This window comes from Amblyraja radiata, chromosome 8 (genome assembly GCF_010909765.2).
Source record: "Amblyraja radiata isolate CabotCenter1 chromosome 8, sAmbRad1.1.pri, whole genome shotgun sequence".
In the NCBI taxonomy this organism is placed as follows: Eukaryota; Metazoa; Chordata; class Chondrichthyes; order Rajiformes; family Rajidae; genus Amblyraja; species Amblyraja radiata.
Genome location: NC_045963.1, coordinates 50956153 through 50973169, shown reverse-complemented (window position 1 = coordinate 50973169; position 17017 = coordinate 50956153). Strand labels below are relative to the sequence as shown.

The following is a 17017-nucleotide window of genomic DNA, read 5'->3' as shown; positions in this document are numbered from 1 at the left end:
TTCAAAATAAATGTTAGCTTCAGCAATGGATAAACAGTAATCGAAGGAGAAGAGAAAAAAAATGGGGTGGAGTGATATTTAAAACTGAAGAATTCAATGTTCATGCTCCAGTGCATCTAGTCAGCAGGTGAGCAGAAGGGGAGGCTAGGATGGAATTGGAGGTGACCAGGTCAGGAAGAGGGATTGTCTATCAAGAGGATTTCATGCATTGATGGAATTCCATGGGAGAGTAAAGGCCCACTGTTGCTCTTCCAAGCCCCAGATGAGATCTTTCTGATTCCCCAATGATTCCCTTGGTACAAGTATATGGGTTCGAGTCATCCGACTCCAACATTCCTCATCCAACACAAAAACATTGGTGTTAAAAATGGGAAACTTGGTAAATAAATTCTCCTCCAATATGGACAAGATAAAGAAAATTCACTTTTTTTCTTTGTCACAGTGTTTGGTCATTGTCAAAACGCCTCATGGACTCTGAAATACTTTTATATCTCAGTCCATAGTGCAAACTAGGAAAGCACAGCAGCTAAAATGTGTGGAAAAGACCATACAAAAAGCAGAGTTTTTTTAGTAATGTTGATTAAGACATTTTGATCTGTGGAGGGTTCAGCTCCCAGACCACTTTCCAATATATAATGGGATTTCTCCCCATGCATTTGAATTCCATCAATTATTCTATATCTTCCTTCAAACCACAGGCGGTATTTTCATTTTCATTCCAACTGAGGGCTTCACCTTCAGACCATTTTCAGATTTTAATTTCAGTACGATTTCTCCATATATCTTGCTAGGAATCTTTTTTGACCCTGAGATTTCCAGAGTTTCAGTGGCAAACAAAACACCTCAACACAAGCTCTGCGCATTGGTTAGTTCTATATTCAGAATTAGAAACCCATGCACCCTAGGATACAAGAATTTTGAAAACTGTGAAAAATCCTTTAATCCAAAAAGATACATTAATGAGCACAAGGTCTCAGCTGATAAAATCATCCAATAAATGATTGAGAATAGAACTGATTCAGCCCCTCAAACCTGTTCATCCAAAGAAAGAGATCTTGTACAACTACTTGTGGTGGACTTGCACCTCTTCCAATCTCATCTACTGTTCTGTATCCCCTGTTCCAGATGTGGACTCCTGTATATCGGCGAGACCAAGCGCAGGCTCGGCGATCGTTCGCTGAACATCTCTGCTCAGTCCGCCTAAACCTACCTGATCTCTCAGTTGCTCAACACTTTAACTCCCCCCTCCCATTCCCATACTGACCTTCTGTCCTGGGCCTCCTCCGTTGTCAGAGTGAGGCCCAGCGCAAATTGGAGGAACGGCACCTGATATTTCGCTTGGGTAGCTTACACCCCAGCGGTATGAACATTGACTTCTTTAACTTCAAGTAGCCCTCTCCCTTTCTCTCCATCCCCTCCCCAGTTCTCCTACCAGTCTTACTGTCTCCGACTACATTTTATCTCTGTACCACCCACTCCCTGACATCAGTCTGAAGAAGGGTCTCGACCTGAAACGTCACCCATTCCTTCCCTCCAAAGATGCTGCCTGTCCCGCTGAGTTACTCCAGCATATTGTGTCTATCTTTGTACTTCTACTTCCTTGACCCATAACCTTTGCATCAAAACTCAGACGTTTTCAAAACTATATATGATATATGGCAAAAAATCCAAGCATTTTGAAACAAGCTATATTTTTTTCAAAACTCTTTTTCAAAATGAAATTTCGGATGAACATTTTCCCCAGTTAGCGAAGGTCATTGATGAGCAGGAGGATTCATGCGAATCATTTGAAGAGTACGCAGCTGTTATAGACTTATTAATTAAAGGATACAATGAAAGGTTCACTGACATTGAGAATCATGACATCACACTCAAATTAGCATTTCAACCTCACCTAGTTGATGTCTCCAAGGCTCCTATAGAACTACAGATGGAATTGATTGAGCTCTCAGAAGATGACATTTTAAAGTCCTTATTTGACACTTAAATATTCATATGGACTCCCCCACCTGCAAGCTCGCATCTGAATTTGCCTTTTTACTTGACAACTTCTCTCTCACTCAGCACGTCACCTTTCTCACCCATGACAAAGGTCACATCCTTGACCTGGTCTGCTCCACAAATCAACCAGTACTCGACCTCCATCCATGCCTCTTCCCCCTCTCTGATCATAAGCTTATACGGTTCACCATCCCTTCTCCGACACCTCGCCCCCGCTTCCTCCGAGAAATCACCTTCCGTAATCTAAAATCCATCGATCCCCACCATCTCTCTGACCTGCTCTCCACCACTCTCCCCCTGGACTCAACCCATATCTCACCTGATGATCTCACAAACCATCTCAACTCCACCTTGTCTACCTCCCTTAACATTCTGGCCCCCCTCAAAACAAGAACCGTAACTTTTAACACATCTTCACCCTGGTACACACCTGCACTTCGTAAGCTGAAACAGACTGGTCGCCGACTTGAACGACTCACATAGAAATCATCTCTCACAGTCCACCATGAAGCTTACAAACTCCACCTCACTGCCTACAAAGATGCCCTCATTGCTGCAAAATCTGCCTACCTCTCCTCCATATTCACCGACCCCTGCCTAAACCACAGAACCCTTTTCTCCACAGTGGGCAACCTCCTCAAGCCTCGAGCCAACACTCTCCCTACCTCTACTCCGGTTCTCTGCAACTCATTCCTCTACTTTTTCGCTGATAAAATCAGCACCATCTATCAATCTTTATCCCCTGTACCCGACTCCCCAGCATCTACTCCACCACCTACCATTGCCCCTCCTTTCAACATCTCCACTGACCTCCTTACCCCTCCTCCACACTGCTTCCTCTCCCAGTTTGACCTGGTCACCCCTATTGAAATCTCCAAACTCATCAGCTCTTCCAAACCCACTACCTGCTCCCTCGACCCTCTCCCCACTCCCCTGCTGAAGTCCTGCCTCCCCGTTCTCTGCCCCTACCTCACTAATCTCTTCAACTCCTCATTATCCAAAGGAATTGTCCCCTCCGCTTTCAAAACTGCTGCTGTCACACCAATCTTAAAGAAACCTGGTCTTGATCCCTCCTCTCTCATTAACTACCGCCCAATCTCAAACCTCCCCTTTCTTTCAAAAACCCTGGAGCGTATCGTTGCGTCACAACTTCATTCCCATCTCCTTGCGTATAACCTATTTGAACCCCTCCAATCTGGCTTTCGCCCCCTCCATAGCACAGAAACTGCTCTCCTCAAAGTCCTCAACGACCTCCTCACCTCTGCTGACACTGGTTCCCTCAACATCCTCATCCTCCTCGACCTGAGTGCAGCCTTCGATACAGTGAACCATAACATCCTGATTACCAGACTTGGGGACATTGGCATTGAAGGTTCTGCACTCAGCTGGCTCTGTTCCTACCTTTCCAACAGATCCCACTTCATCTCTCTCCATAACCACACCTCTGCTACAGCCACAGTCACTCAAGGCGTTCCCCAAGGCTCCGTACTCGGACCCCTCCTCTTCATCATTTACATCCTCCCCCTTGGTCAGATACTCTGCCACTTCAACCTGGACTTCCACTGTTACACCGATGACACCCAGATCTACCTCGGCACCAAATCCCCCCCACAACCCCCCCCCCCCCCCTCTCCCATATCAACTCCTGTTTGTCAGCTATAAAAACCTGGATGCAACATAACTTCCTCAAACTCAACAGCGATAAAACAGAATTCCTCCTCATAGGCTCCAAATCCACACTCAGCAAAATCAATAACCCCACTCTCACCATCGACGGCACCACTGTCTCCCCATCTCCCCAGGCCCGCAACCTTGGCGTGATCTTTGATTCCACCCTCTCCCTTGAGCCTCACATCCGCCATGTCATTAAAACCTCCTTCTTTCACCTCCGCAACATCGCCAAAATCAGACCCTCTCTCACACCTCCCGCTGCTGAAAGACTCATCCATGCCTTCATCTCCTCCCGACTGGACTACTGCAACTCACTTCTCCTTGGCATCAGCTCCACCTACATCAACCGACTCCAACTGGTCCAGAACGCAGCCGCCCGACTCATCACCCACACCAAATCCTGGCATCACATCACTCCAGTCCTCAAACAACTTCACTGGCTTCCCATCTCCCATCGGATCACCTACAAAATCCTGGTCCTCACCTACAAAGCCCTCCACCATCTGGCCCCCCCATATCTCACTGACCTCCTCTCCCCCTACCAACCCTCACGGTCCCTCAGATCCACATCAGCCGGTCTCCTCTCCATCCACAAATCCAACCTCTGCAGTTTTGGGGACAGAGCCTTCTCCAGGGCAGCTCCCAGGCTCTGGAACTCCCTCCCCCAACTGATCCGCAATTCCGTGTCCCTCACCATCTTCCAGTCCCGCCTCAAGACCCATCTCTTCACCTCTGCCTATCCTTAGCCCACGTCCCCCTCCCTTTTCCTCTGTGCTTGAATTGCCTCATATTGTGTTTTGAATTGAATTCTGTCTTTAATTTGTCTTTAATTTGTGTACTAGTCATGTCTCTACTATTTATTTCATTCCGCTTACATGTTTTTCCTCTACTTGCTAAATTTTTGTAAAATGTCCTTGAGACTCTTGAAAGGCGCCCATAAATAAAATTTATTATTATTATTATTAAGAAAGATCCGATTGAAATATGGAAAAATGCAATGGAATACCCACGTCTTCGGCAACATGCACGAAAAATGCTTTCTTGCTTTTCAACCACTTATTGCTGCGAATCTACATTCTCCTACCTAACCCAAAACAAGACACCCTTAAGGTCACAAATGACGAATACCATCTAGAAGATCAGCTGAAACTGCGTACCTCCATGTTGCAACCAAATATTCAAATGCTTTCCCACAAAAAGGGATTATGAAGGTATGAGGACTGAGCTGATCAAAGTTGACTGGGATAGCAGACTCAAGAATAAGACGGTACATGAGCAGTGGTGTACGTTTAAGGATCTACTGTATAACCTTCAAGAAAAATTTATTCCTATGAAGAAAAAAAGGGGTAAGGGTAAGAACAGTCAGCCATGGCTCAGTAAAACTATAAAGGATAGTATTCGGCTGAAGGCAAGGGCATATAAGGTAGCCAGAGATAGTGGGAGGGCAGAGGATTGGGAAGCATTTAAAGGTCAGCAAAAAATAACTAAGAGATTAATTAAGACGGGGAAAATAGACTATGAAAGGAATTTAGCGAACAACATAAAAACTAATAGTAAGAGTTTTTATAGCTATATAAAAAGAAAAAGGGTGGCTAAGGTGAACGTTGGTCCATTGGAGGGTGAGACTGGAGAGTTGTTGGTGGGGAACATGGAAATGGCAAAGGCATTAAACGAGTATTTTGTATCAGTCTTCACCATAGAAGACACAAAAAATATTCCAACGCTGGATAAACAGGGGGCGGTAGGAATGGAGGAGCTAAATACTATTAAGATCACCAAGGAGGTGGTATTAGGGAAATTAATGAGACTGAAGGAGGATAAATCCCCTGGGCCTGATGGATTACATCCAAGGGTCTTGAGGGAGATAGCGGTGGGGATTGTGGATGCATTGGTGATAATTTTCCAAAACTCCCTGGAGGCAGGAACGGTCCCAGTGGATTGGAAAATGGCCAATGTAACACCTATATTTAAAAAAGGAAGTAAACAGAAGGCGGGTAACTATAGACCGGTTAGTCTAACATCGGTGGTGGGTAAAATGTTAGAGACAATTATTAAAGAAACACTAATGGGGCACTTGGATAAACATGACTTCATCGGACAGAACCAGCATGGTTTTGTGAAGGGGAAGTCCTGTTTAACGAATCTGCTCGAATTCTTTGAGGAAGTAACAACCCGGGTGGATAAAGGGGAACCGGTAGATGTGGTATACTTGGACTTCCAAAAGGCTTTTGACAAGGTGCCACATAAGAGACTATTGCTAAAAATAAAAAATTATGGGATTGGGGGTAATATATTAGCATGGGTAGAGGATTGGCTAACAAATAGGAAGCAGAGAGTGGGGATAAATGGTTCATACTCGGGATGGCAACCGGTAACTAGCGGGGTTCCGCAAGGGTCGGTGCTGGGACCCCAGTTGTTCACAATTTATATAAATGATTTGGAGGAGGGAACCAAGTGTAATATATCAAAATTTGCGGACGATACAAAAATGGGAGGAAAAGTAGGGGATGAGGAGGATAGGAAGAGTCTGCAAAAGGATATAGATAAGCTAGGTGAGTGGGCAACAACTTGGCAGATGAAATTTAATACTAATAAATGTGAAGTCATTCACTTTGGGGAAAAAAATGATAGGGCAAGTTATTTTCTAAATGAGGAGGAGCTGCGTTGTAATGCAACGCAAAGGGATCTAGGGGTATTAGTACATGAATCACTAAAAGTTAGTATGCAGGTGCAGCAAGCAATCAGGAAGGCCAATGGAGTTTTGGCCTTTATTGCTAGGGGGATTGAGTATAAAAACACGGAGGTCTTGCTGCAGCTGTACACAGTATTAGTGAGACCACATTTAGAATACTGTGTACAGTTCTGGGGTCCATACTTAAGAAAGGATGTACTAGCCCTGGAGGCAGTGCAGCGAAGGTTTACAAGATTAATTCCTGCAATGAGGGGATTGACATATGAGGAAAGGTTAAGTAGGCTGGAACTCTACTCTTTGGAGTTTAGAAGAATGAGAGGCGATCTCATTGAAACATATAAGATCGTGAGGGGCCTTGATCGGGTGGACGCACCGAGGATGTTCCCAATGATCGGGGAAACTAGAACTAGGGGACATAGTCGCAGAATAAGGGGGGGCTCTTTTAAAACTGAGATGAGGAAGAACTTCTTCACCCAGAGGGTGGTTAATTTATGGAATTCACTGCCCCAGGGAGCAGTGGAAGCAGAAACGTTAAATATATTTAAGTCTAAAATAGATGGTTTTTTAGCTGCCAAGGGGATAAGGGGCTACGGGGAGAGGGCAGGGATATGGACCTAGGTATGGTTAGTATAGTAAGACCTGAGTGATCTCCTGGACAAGTGTCGATCGCCTGGATTGGGGTCGGAGAGGAATTTCCCGGATTTTTTTCCCGAATTGGACCTGGGTTTTTATCCGTTTTTTTTGCCTCCCCCAGGAGATCACGCGGTTCTTGGGGTGGAGAGAGGTGATAGCGGTATAAAGGGGAGGGTAGTGTCTTGTGTTCTGTGTCTTGTGTCTACTGTTTGTGGGTAAGTGTGTCTGTTTAGTGTTCAGCCATGAGCGAATGGCGGTGCGGGCTCGACGGACCTGGTGGTCTACTCTCGCACCTACTTTCTATGTTTCTATGTTTCTAAAAAGCAGTCACAACAAAGTCATTAAAAGGTTAGTTAACTTTAGAATTAACACTTTTTTTTCATTTTATTGAAGTTAATACATAGTAAGATTTTAACAAAATAATTTACATTCTGAAGTATATCTAATTGAAGTTTCTTGGATGCAGCCTTGTGGCCCTGTCCCACGATGCGAGTTCATTCAAGAGCTCTCCCGAGTTTAAAAAAAAATCAAACTCGTGGTAGGCACAGAGAATGAACGTAGCGGGTACGTTGGAGCTCGGGGACATCTCTTAGCGGCTCGTAACGCTAACGGCAGGTACTCGGGAAGACACGTTAACGGCAGGTAAGTTCGGGAAGACTCGTGAAGATTTTTTAACATGTTGAAAAATGTCCACAAGAGCCCCGAGTACCGACGAGCGGCCATTACCGTAAATCTCCGAGTTCGAATCAGGGCAAACTCGGAAGAACACTTTGAATGAACTCGTACAGTGGGACAGGGCTTTTATTAGATTACAGCTAACTTAATGCAGCATTCCAACATGAAAAGGTTCTCCACTCCTGATTCAGCCAGCCACCTGTTTGAGATGATGGTGTCAATATTAACTTTGTTACCCTACCAATAACTTCCTCACACACCTAATCTCTATGATTCTATATAACTGCTTACCTGGCACGTGGCGTTGCAATATCTTGCCATCTTACACTGAGAACATCGCAGCAGAGATTCCTTCCTGTGAAGAGAAATATATATTACTCACCAAATAAAGCTAGGAAGCGAGCGGGCAAGATCATCTCTGACCCCTCTCACCCTGGCCACAAACTCTTTGAATCACTTCCCTCTGGAAGGCGACTCCGGACTGTCAAAGCTGCCACAGCCAGACATAAAAACAGTTTTTATCCACGAGTAGTTGCTCTACTCAACAGCCAAAAATCTGTAGCCTCCCTTTGATCTGGTATTTTGTTGGTTCACATACAATACAATTCAATTTATTGTCATTTGGACCCCTTGAGGTCCAAACGAAATGCCGTTTCTGCAGCCATACATTACAAACAAATAGACCCAAGACACAACATAATTTACATAAACATCCATCACATTGCTGTGATGGAAGGCCAAAAAAACTTCTCTCTCCACTGCACTCTCCCCCCCATGTCAGAGTCAAAGTCAAAGTCAAAGCCCCCGGCGGGCGATGGCGAATTGTCCCGTGGCCATTAAGCCACGCCGGGTGATGCAAGGTCGCACACCGGGTCTTGGTGTTAGAGCCCCCGGCGTGCGCTCGCAGAGACCCGCCGCCATTCCAATCCGCGCGGGGCGGTGCTGTAAGGCCCCGCTCCAGGAGCTCTTCAACCCCGCAACTCGGGCGGGAGAAGTCGCCGTTGCGGAAGCCCCGAAAAGCGGTCTCCCTCCAGGGACCCGCGGGCTCCCGGTGTTACCGTCCGCCAAACCCGCAGTTGCAGCCACCGAATCTCCGGAGGTCGGGCCGCAGCAGCGTCCACCACAGCTCCACCCGCTCTGGACTCGGCCAGCTCCGCGACGGTGAGGTGAGTAGTCGGCACCAGAGCCCCCGGTCTTCCTGTTGGAGGCCGCTCCTCCTCGCAGCCCCAACGACAACGGAGACCCGACAAAGAAAAGGTCGGGTCTCCCGTGCAGGGAGAGATTTAAAAGTTACCCCCAACCCCCCCACACCACCCCCACCCCCCCCACACACATACCCCAACAAAAATAACAAAAACTACATAAAAACATAGACATAAAATAATAAAAACGCAGACGGACTGCAGAGGCCGCTGCTGGCGAGAGCCGCGCCGCCTACCGGATTAATGTTTTATTATTATTAATGTTTAGTGTTTTCTGAGTCATTCGTAACTGTCACTGTATGCCATGTTGTAACTTGTAGGCGGAGCACCAAGGCAAATTCCTTGTATGTGAATACTTGGCCAATAAACTTACTTACTTAATCCAGATTTGCAAATGGACACAATTTAATGCTGTGCAACACTTGTGCATCACTTCCAAAATACATTGGGTTTCAAGAACATCTTCAGATATTTGCCTCGCAGTTCTGCTTGGGTATAATAATTGAAACCTGGTCCAGCATGACCAATCCAAACACAAGCCAAGCCTGAGGACTAGTAGTATTTATTAAACCTGACCCAAAAACAACACAAAATCCCATCGGCAAGCAAGCAGTAATTTGCATCACAAATAGCAGCTGATGGAAGTCTCTAAAAACACACCATAAAGCAAACTGCCAAAATTATACCTCAGAGTGAAGTTCCACAGCTACCTCCAGTTGACTGGTTTCATTTCATACTCCTCCTCATACCCCTCCAGAGTCCAATTTTACTACTGACGGTTTTCTAATAAACATCAACAAGTCGACTTCTGTGAACTACACTTGAGCCACAAATCTCATCTGGTAATGATGATGGATTTCAGTTGATGAAAAAATAGTAGCTATAACTTCAAAGAGCCATTACCCTTCTCTGTTTTACACCTAATTCATTTAGGAGCCAGGGAGAATATCACACTGTGATACTGTGACCTTTCACTGATCTAGGAGTAAATTAGTCGTATTAAACTTCACACCATTGAAACTGTTTGTATAACAATAACCAACATTACCCCTGTTATTCTACGCACAAACTTATATTGTCCGGATGGTTAGGTTGCACAATACCTGTTAGACTACAAATGGAATACTGCATCCAATTGCACAAAATCATCTGAATTAGGAGCAGGAACCAGATTCTTGGCCATGCAAGCTTTCTCCATCATTTAATACGATCATCTGATTGTAACCTCAATTCCATATTCCCATACACTGCCAGTAATCTTTCACACATTTGCTTATTGTGTATCTGTCTACCTCGACCTAAGAATATTCAGACTCAGCTTCCACCTCTCTTTAAGAAATAGAGTTTAATAACACCTTTTACAATCATTTGGACAGGTACATAGACAGAAAACGTTCAGAGGGAAATGTGTCAAATACAAGCAAATGGGACTAGCTTAGATAGGCATGGATGAGTTGGGCTGAATGGTCTGTTTCCATGCTGTATGTCTCAATGATTCTCAACCCCACTGATCAGAAAAAAAAACTATCTCTGTCTGAAATGAATGACATTTTAATTATAAAAAACCTGACTCTTAGTTCTACATTCTCTCATGAGGAAGCATTCTCTTCACATCCACTCTGTCAAGACCACACATGATGTTTTGTTTCAATTACCTTTTGCTCTTCTAAACTCCAGCAGAAATAATCTTTCCTTATAATACAAACCGCTTATTCCAAGCTTTACCTTACTCCAGTCTACACACTTTAGAAAGGATTAAGGTGTAGAGAGATTTACTAAAATGGTTGCAGAATGAGGGATTTAAACTATGAAGCTACGCTGGAGATGTCGGGGTCATTCTCTGGGGGTCGTCAAAGGTTAAGAAAATCTTTAATAAGATGCACAGGTGATGGCAAGTTTAGGCATGGTAAATGGTAGGAAGTGTGTTGTAAGAAACTGCAGACGTTGGTTTAAACCGAAGATAGACACAAAATTCTGAAGTAACTCAGCAGGACAGGCAGCATCATGGTGGGAAATTGTGGGAAGCTGTTTTTGTTGCGGATACCTCAAAGACAAGAGACCTATATTCAAATTGTTGAGCAAAGATATCAGGTTGGGTTTGAGGATTTCTTTTAAATAGTGAGTGGTGAAAATCTGGAACTCGCTGTCTATAGGATTGTTAGAGAGTAAATCAATCAGCACCCTCAGAGTAGAATGAGATAATCTAGATTAGGGTTATGTTTGACCACACAGCCATAAGCGTACAGGGACTGAGTACGCAATGCTGAGTGTCACCATTTGTGAGGGACAGGGTGGAAGAAATGTTATGACTGACGTGACTAACTAACAGACTGGTATGTGCCAGTCCAGAAGTCCAAAACTAGTTGTTGTCCCCAAGGCCAAGGTCAAGAAGTTCAGGGATGATCTGATTTGGTTTTGAAGGCTGAACTTTCATTACAGTATCCTGAAATTGATGTTCTTATTGTTAAGGTGATCCAGAGCTGAATGTAATGCAAGAGAGATGGCATCCTCCACAGATCTATTTTTCCCGTACGAATATTACCAAGGGTCAAGAATGCTTGTGAGATTGGTTTTGATTGGGAGATTATCAATCTTTCAGAACACTTCAATGTTAGAGCTACTCGGAGGTAGTCATTGAGACAGGTCACTTTATTTTTCTCAGGGACTGGAATGATGGTTTGCTCGAGGTAGATTAGTTTTTTTAGACCTTTGATGTGAGGGGTTGAAGATGTCGATGAAGTATGTGGCCAGTTGATTGGCACACAATTTCAGGACCTATGCTGAGACTGTATCCGTGCCGGCCGCCTTCCAAGAGTTTACTCTCGTGAAAATCAGATCTGACTGTATGGGACAGAGCCAGTAGGCATTGGAGGCAGAATGTGCCACAGTAGAATTTTGTTTGTCTGTTCAAGACAGGTGTAGAAAGCATTGAGCTCATCTGGTAGAGATGTATCGCTTTACTGAATTGAGCCTTCAGCTTGTTTTGCTGCAGTGTGTACCATCGACAAATTGCACTGCAGTTATTCACCAAGATTTCTCCAACAACACCTTCCAAACATGCAACCATTTCCACCAAGGCGGCCAAGGGCAATAGGTGCTGCATACGAGAACCACTAAATAAATGCTATTAAAATTGAGGTTGAATGTGTCAAGAAGTTATTGCTCAACATCAATACAATACAATACAATACAATACAATTCAATTTATTGTCATTTGGACCCCTTGAGGTCCAAACGAAATGCTGTTTCTGCAGCCATACATTACAAACAAATAGACCCAAGACACAACATATTTTACATAAACATCCATCACATTGCTGTGATGGAAGGCCAAAAAAACTTTTCTCTCCACTGCACTCTCCCCCCCCATGTCAGAGTCAAAGTCAAAGCCCCCGGCGGGCGATGGCGAATTGTCCCGTGGCCATTAAAACCACGCCGGGTGATGCAAGGTCGCACACCGGGTCTTGATGTTAGAGCCCCCGGCGCGCGCTCGCAGAGACCCGCAGCCATTCCCAGCCGCGCGGGGCGGTGCTGTAAGGCCCCGCTCCAGGAGCTCTTCAACCCCGCAACTCGGGCGGGAGAAGTCGCCGCTGCGGAAGCCCCGAAAAGCGGTCTCCCTCCAGGGACCCGCGGGCTCCCGGTGTCGCCGCCCGCCAAACCCGCAGTTGCAGCCTCCGAATCTCCGGGGGTCGGGTCGCAGCAGCGTCCACCACAGCTCCACCCGCTCTGGACTCGGCCAGCTCCGCGACGGTGAGGTGAGTAGTCAGCACCAGAGCCCCCGGTTTTCCTGTTGGAGGCCGCTCCTCGTTGCAGCCCCAACGACAACGGAGACCCGACAAAGAAAAGGTCGGGTCTCCTGTGCAGGGAGAGATTTAAAAGTTACCCCCAACCCCCCCACACCACCCCCACCCCCCCACACACATACCCCAACAAAAATAACAAAAACTACATTAAAACATAGACATAAAATAATAAAAACGCAGACGGACTGCAGAGGCCGCTGCAGACGAGAGTTGCGCCGCCTTCCTACAACAAAAGCAATTGGACCAGATCAGATACAGAATCAAGCCCTCAAGATCGCAGCCAAAGAACTGGCTCCAGTTTTGCAGTTCATTTTCCAACAATCGCTTGACTCAGGTGATGTTCCGCTGGATTGGAGGAAGGCTAACATCACTCCTCTCTTTAAGAAGGGTTCAACCACCAACCCAGCGAATTATTGTCCTGTTTCATTAACAAATACTTGCTGCAAATTGCTGGAGCATTTAATTGATAGTAATCTGATGCGACACGTGAGCAAACATAACATTCTTGCTGACAACCAACATGCATTAGGAGGCATAGATCATGCGAGTCTCAGCTTATCCTGACGACAAATGACCTGGCCAAGCACCTTGATAGTAACGTCATCACGGATTTAGTTGTGCTGGACTTTTCTAAAGCATTTGATGTCATCCCACACCAGAGACTGCTTCGGAAGCTTGACTTCTATGGTATTCGTTCCAACACGAAACGATGGATTTCCAGTTTCCTGACAAAACGCCTTCAGCATGTGTGTGTGAACGGGAAGAGCTCCAATTGGCATCCAGTGTTGAGTGGTACACCTCAGGGCACAGTACTTGGCCCACACCTATTTTTGCTTTACATAAATGACATCCATGAAAAAGTCGCAAGTACGACCAGACTTTTCGCTGATGATTGTTTGCTGTACCGTCCAATTAAGTCAGCTGATGATGAAGATGATCTCCAAAAGGATCTCGATACTATGGTTGAGTGGTCACAACAATGGGGCATGCAGTTCAACCCTTCTAAATGTGAAACTATGCGTGTCACCAGAAAGAGGAATCCAGGCGAAACATCTTACAATATACTTGGTGCTACCCTTGAAGAATTCAAACAAACCAAGTATCTTGGTATCAAATTGCAGAACTATCTGCGTTGGAATGGTCAGACTCATCATGCAACGGTGAAAGCAACAGGTGTCCTAAACCTTCTGAGGCGCAACTTTCATCATTGTTCAACTTCTGTCAAGGAGAAGCTATACTTCACCCTCGTTAGATCTCATTTGGACTACGCAGTTGCAGCATGGGACCCATACACAAATAAAAACATTTCTTCCATCGAACGTGTCCAAAGACAGGCAGCTCGATTTGTTACTAACACCTATGATAGAGAAGCGAGTGTCACCAAACTTCTGAATTCTCTGGGGTGGAACCCTCTCCAAGACAGACGTGAAGCTCACCGTTTGACCTGTTTTTACAAAATGTTAAATGGTCAGCTTGACATAGACTACAAGACCTACACCAAACAAAAACCAATTAGGAGCAGACGAGGGCATTCGATCCAATTTGTGATCCCAGCTACAAAGACAGATGTATACAGCAATTCGTTCTTCCCCCGCACAATTAAAGCATGGAATAATCTCCACCCAACTATAGTTACCCAACCAGATGCAACTAAATTTAAAGTAGCCCTTTCTTCCCAATAACCCTTTCTGGCTTAAGCCCTCCCTTCACCACCTACAGTTTAAATTCCATTTGGAATATTTTGGAGGACCAAGAAACCAAGAACCAAGAACCACTACCTCCAGGCTCCAATCCAATCTGCACAACTGTTTTGGAAATATCTCATGGTCACTGTGTCGAATTCTTAAGCTCCTCACCTAAAAAACTGGGAGAGCCTTCACCAGCTCACAGCTATTCAAATTGGCAGCTCACCACCACCTTCTCAAGGCAATTAGGGTAGGCAAAACATGTTGGCTTGCCAGTGACAGGCAGATCCCATAAAAACATGAATGAAAGTTAAAAAAGTCCTAGTTGGGCATATTGGTTGTGCTTTGAGATAAATGCTTTGAGATAAATCATCCAGAAGACTGGAGAAATGAGTTCAAATGATACCAAGGAAGGCAGAAAGGATGCGAGGAAGGGGAGGTTACGTGCCTTGATATTCAACACATTTATTATTTTCTGCTCCTTGTGTACGATGTACATGCAGTATTCTCAAAATAGCAACTACACCTTGACAAATCTCTATTTAATTCTACCTCGATACCTTCAGTGACATCTGGCATCATATCTTCCAAGTACACCCAAATGCAGAGCTCAATGCTGGGAAACTCACCCTTGAAGCACAAAGTTATGGGCTCAAGACCGACTCCAAGATGACAAGGACAAATATTTCACTGTCAAAAGTGCTGCCTTTCAGAAGAAAGGAGAGTCAAGTCTTTTTGTTCAGGTCAGGACAACTCACCAAATCCCAGAGTGCTATGCAGAGATCATCAAGCAAGAGTATTAAAATACTGGTTAAATATTTATCAGTTAATAATATTATCAATCCTGATTAACTGGTAAACCTATTACTATTACTGGAACATTGTTAATTAGTAATTCTGCTGATGTGGTTTCTCTGCAAAACAGCCACTGGTAAATTTAATGTGAACATCCTGAAGAGGCAGAAAATTCCTAATAAAATACAAATTCCTTATTATTTGTTTGTGTGCTGATAGAGCAATAACTGATGTTTCGTAATTTTTTATTTTAAATCATCAAGAAGGCACAACAACAAAGTATAAATGTTAGAACAATTTGACCCAGTATTTATTTTTTGACCCGAGGGCACAGAATACAGAAAAGACGTTGTTCTGAAAATCAGCAACAGCTGCCCCTTATAAATCTCCACACTCCAACTGCATTGATTTCCTACATTTCTGAACACAATGGCCTCCTATTGCACAGTGCAATTACTTATTGGGTGCCATTGCACAGTGAGTTTATTGCCATTTAGAAATGATTTGGCTAAAATTCTGAATGATGTAGGACTCTGACCTTTGGATGGATAATCAGGTAACTAGGCCTTAAATTCATCAAAGCATTAAACAAAAACAATGAATCAAACATTTCATATTATTTTTTCTCAGCTCCTAGGCATTAGTGACACATAAAAAATCTAAAGTCTTGGTCCTCGAGACATTGGTGCTCTAACACACAAGCAAAGGACTGCAGCTACCAGTGAACAGTGGGCTGTGATAGTTTTCTCCACATTGTTCACACTGACTTTACAACTTGACTGTTGATAAAGAATATCCTGTTGGATATTTAGTGTTCACATATTTTTCTGCCTACCTATTCTCTTTTATCAGAGCAACAGCTGATGGGAACATACCTCTCCAGGCATCAGCTGCCCTCCCATAGCCCACCGAGCAATCATTCTTCTGCAAAGTGGCTAGAAGCTGGTTGCACACGGGAGTGTCTCACAGTCTGGTCCAGTCCAGGAGAAGTGGCCTCCCACACACCAGCTCAATTTAACTGGAATACTGTTCTGAAGTGCAGGGAGACTTAGAATGGAAAGCTTTGAGTGAAGTTCGCACTTCTACAGTACAAACACCAAAGTGACACCTCTTTCCCAGCTGAGGCCCGGCACTTTAACCCCTGTTGGTGATCAAGCCCAATACATGACTGACAGTAAGTCACAGATCTACAGGTATCATTGTGGTCTGGGATGTTGCTCCCAGACAAAATCTGATTTGGGCTAAGATCTAAGTGTTGGAAAGAAGTTTCAGAAGCACAGGTGAATCCCTTCGATGATGATGCACTTGGCATTCAGTCAAGACAAATAAAGAAGAGCAAGTGCATACAAAAATTAAGATAGCAAAATAAACATTGTCTATTATTCCTTGTGTGGGCTTTCCAATCGTAAAATAATGTAAAAATCCAAAACAATTATTTGTATGTCACAAGCAGATTAGCTCGAAGGCAAATTCAATCTTCGGCTTTGCCAACCTCCTGTGGGTAAACAACCTGTTCGTGCACAACACTTTTTTTTCTTCCTTTCTCCCTCCCACAAAGTAGAGCAGCTGTGTGAGGGACAAGCCACCACACCAGGGTGCAACAAGCAGGCTGCTGACACAACAAAGGAGATGGAGGTTAACCTCGCACCTTCCACATCCTTGGAACTTCCCCCAAGTACTTGGCGGCTAATGAGTTGTTTCTAAAGTGCACTTGCTGATTTGATGTAATTACTGTAGCCACCAATTTTTGCACAGCAACTCCCACAAGTAGTAGAAAATAATGATCAGGTAAACAGCTTTTTTTTTTAGAGTGGCATTAACTAGGGATAAATTCTGACATTGAGCTTCCTTAAGATATTC

General features: G+C 44.5%; 1 protein-coding gene across 1 annotated transcript in view; it reads right to left on the bottom strand.

Moving 5' to 3' along the window:
* Positions 1-17017, bottom strand: part of smyd3 (SET and MYND domain containing 3) — a 775824-nt gene that overhangs the window by 605783 nt on the left and 153024 nt on the right. Inside the window, exon 2 of the mRNA XM_033025885.1 lies at positions 7964-8027. Coding sequence (XP_032881776.1) covers positions 7964-8027 — 64 coding nt within the window. The remainder of the gene's footprint in view (positions 1-7963; positions 8028-17017) is intronic.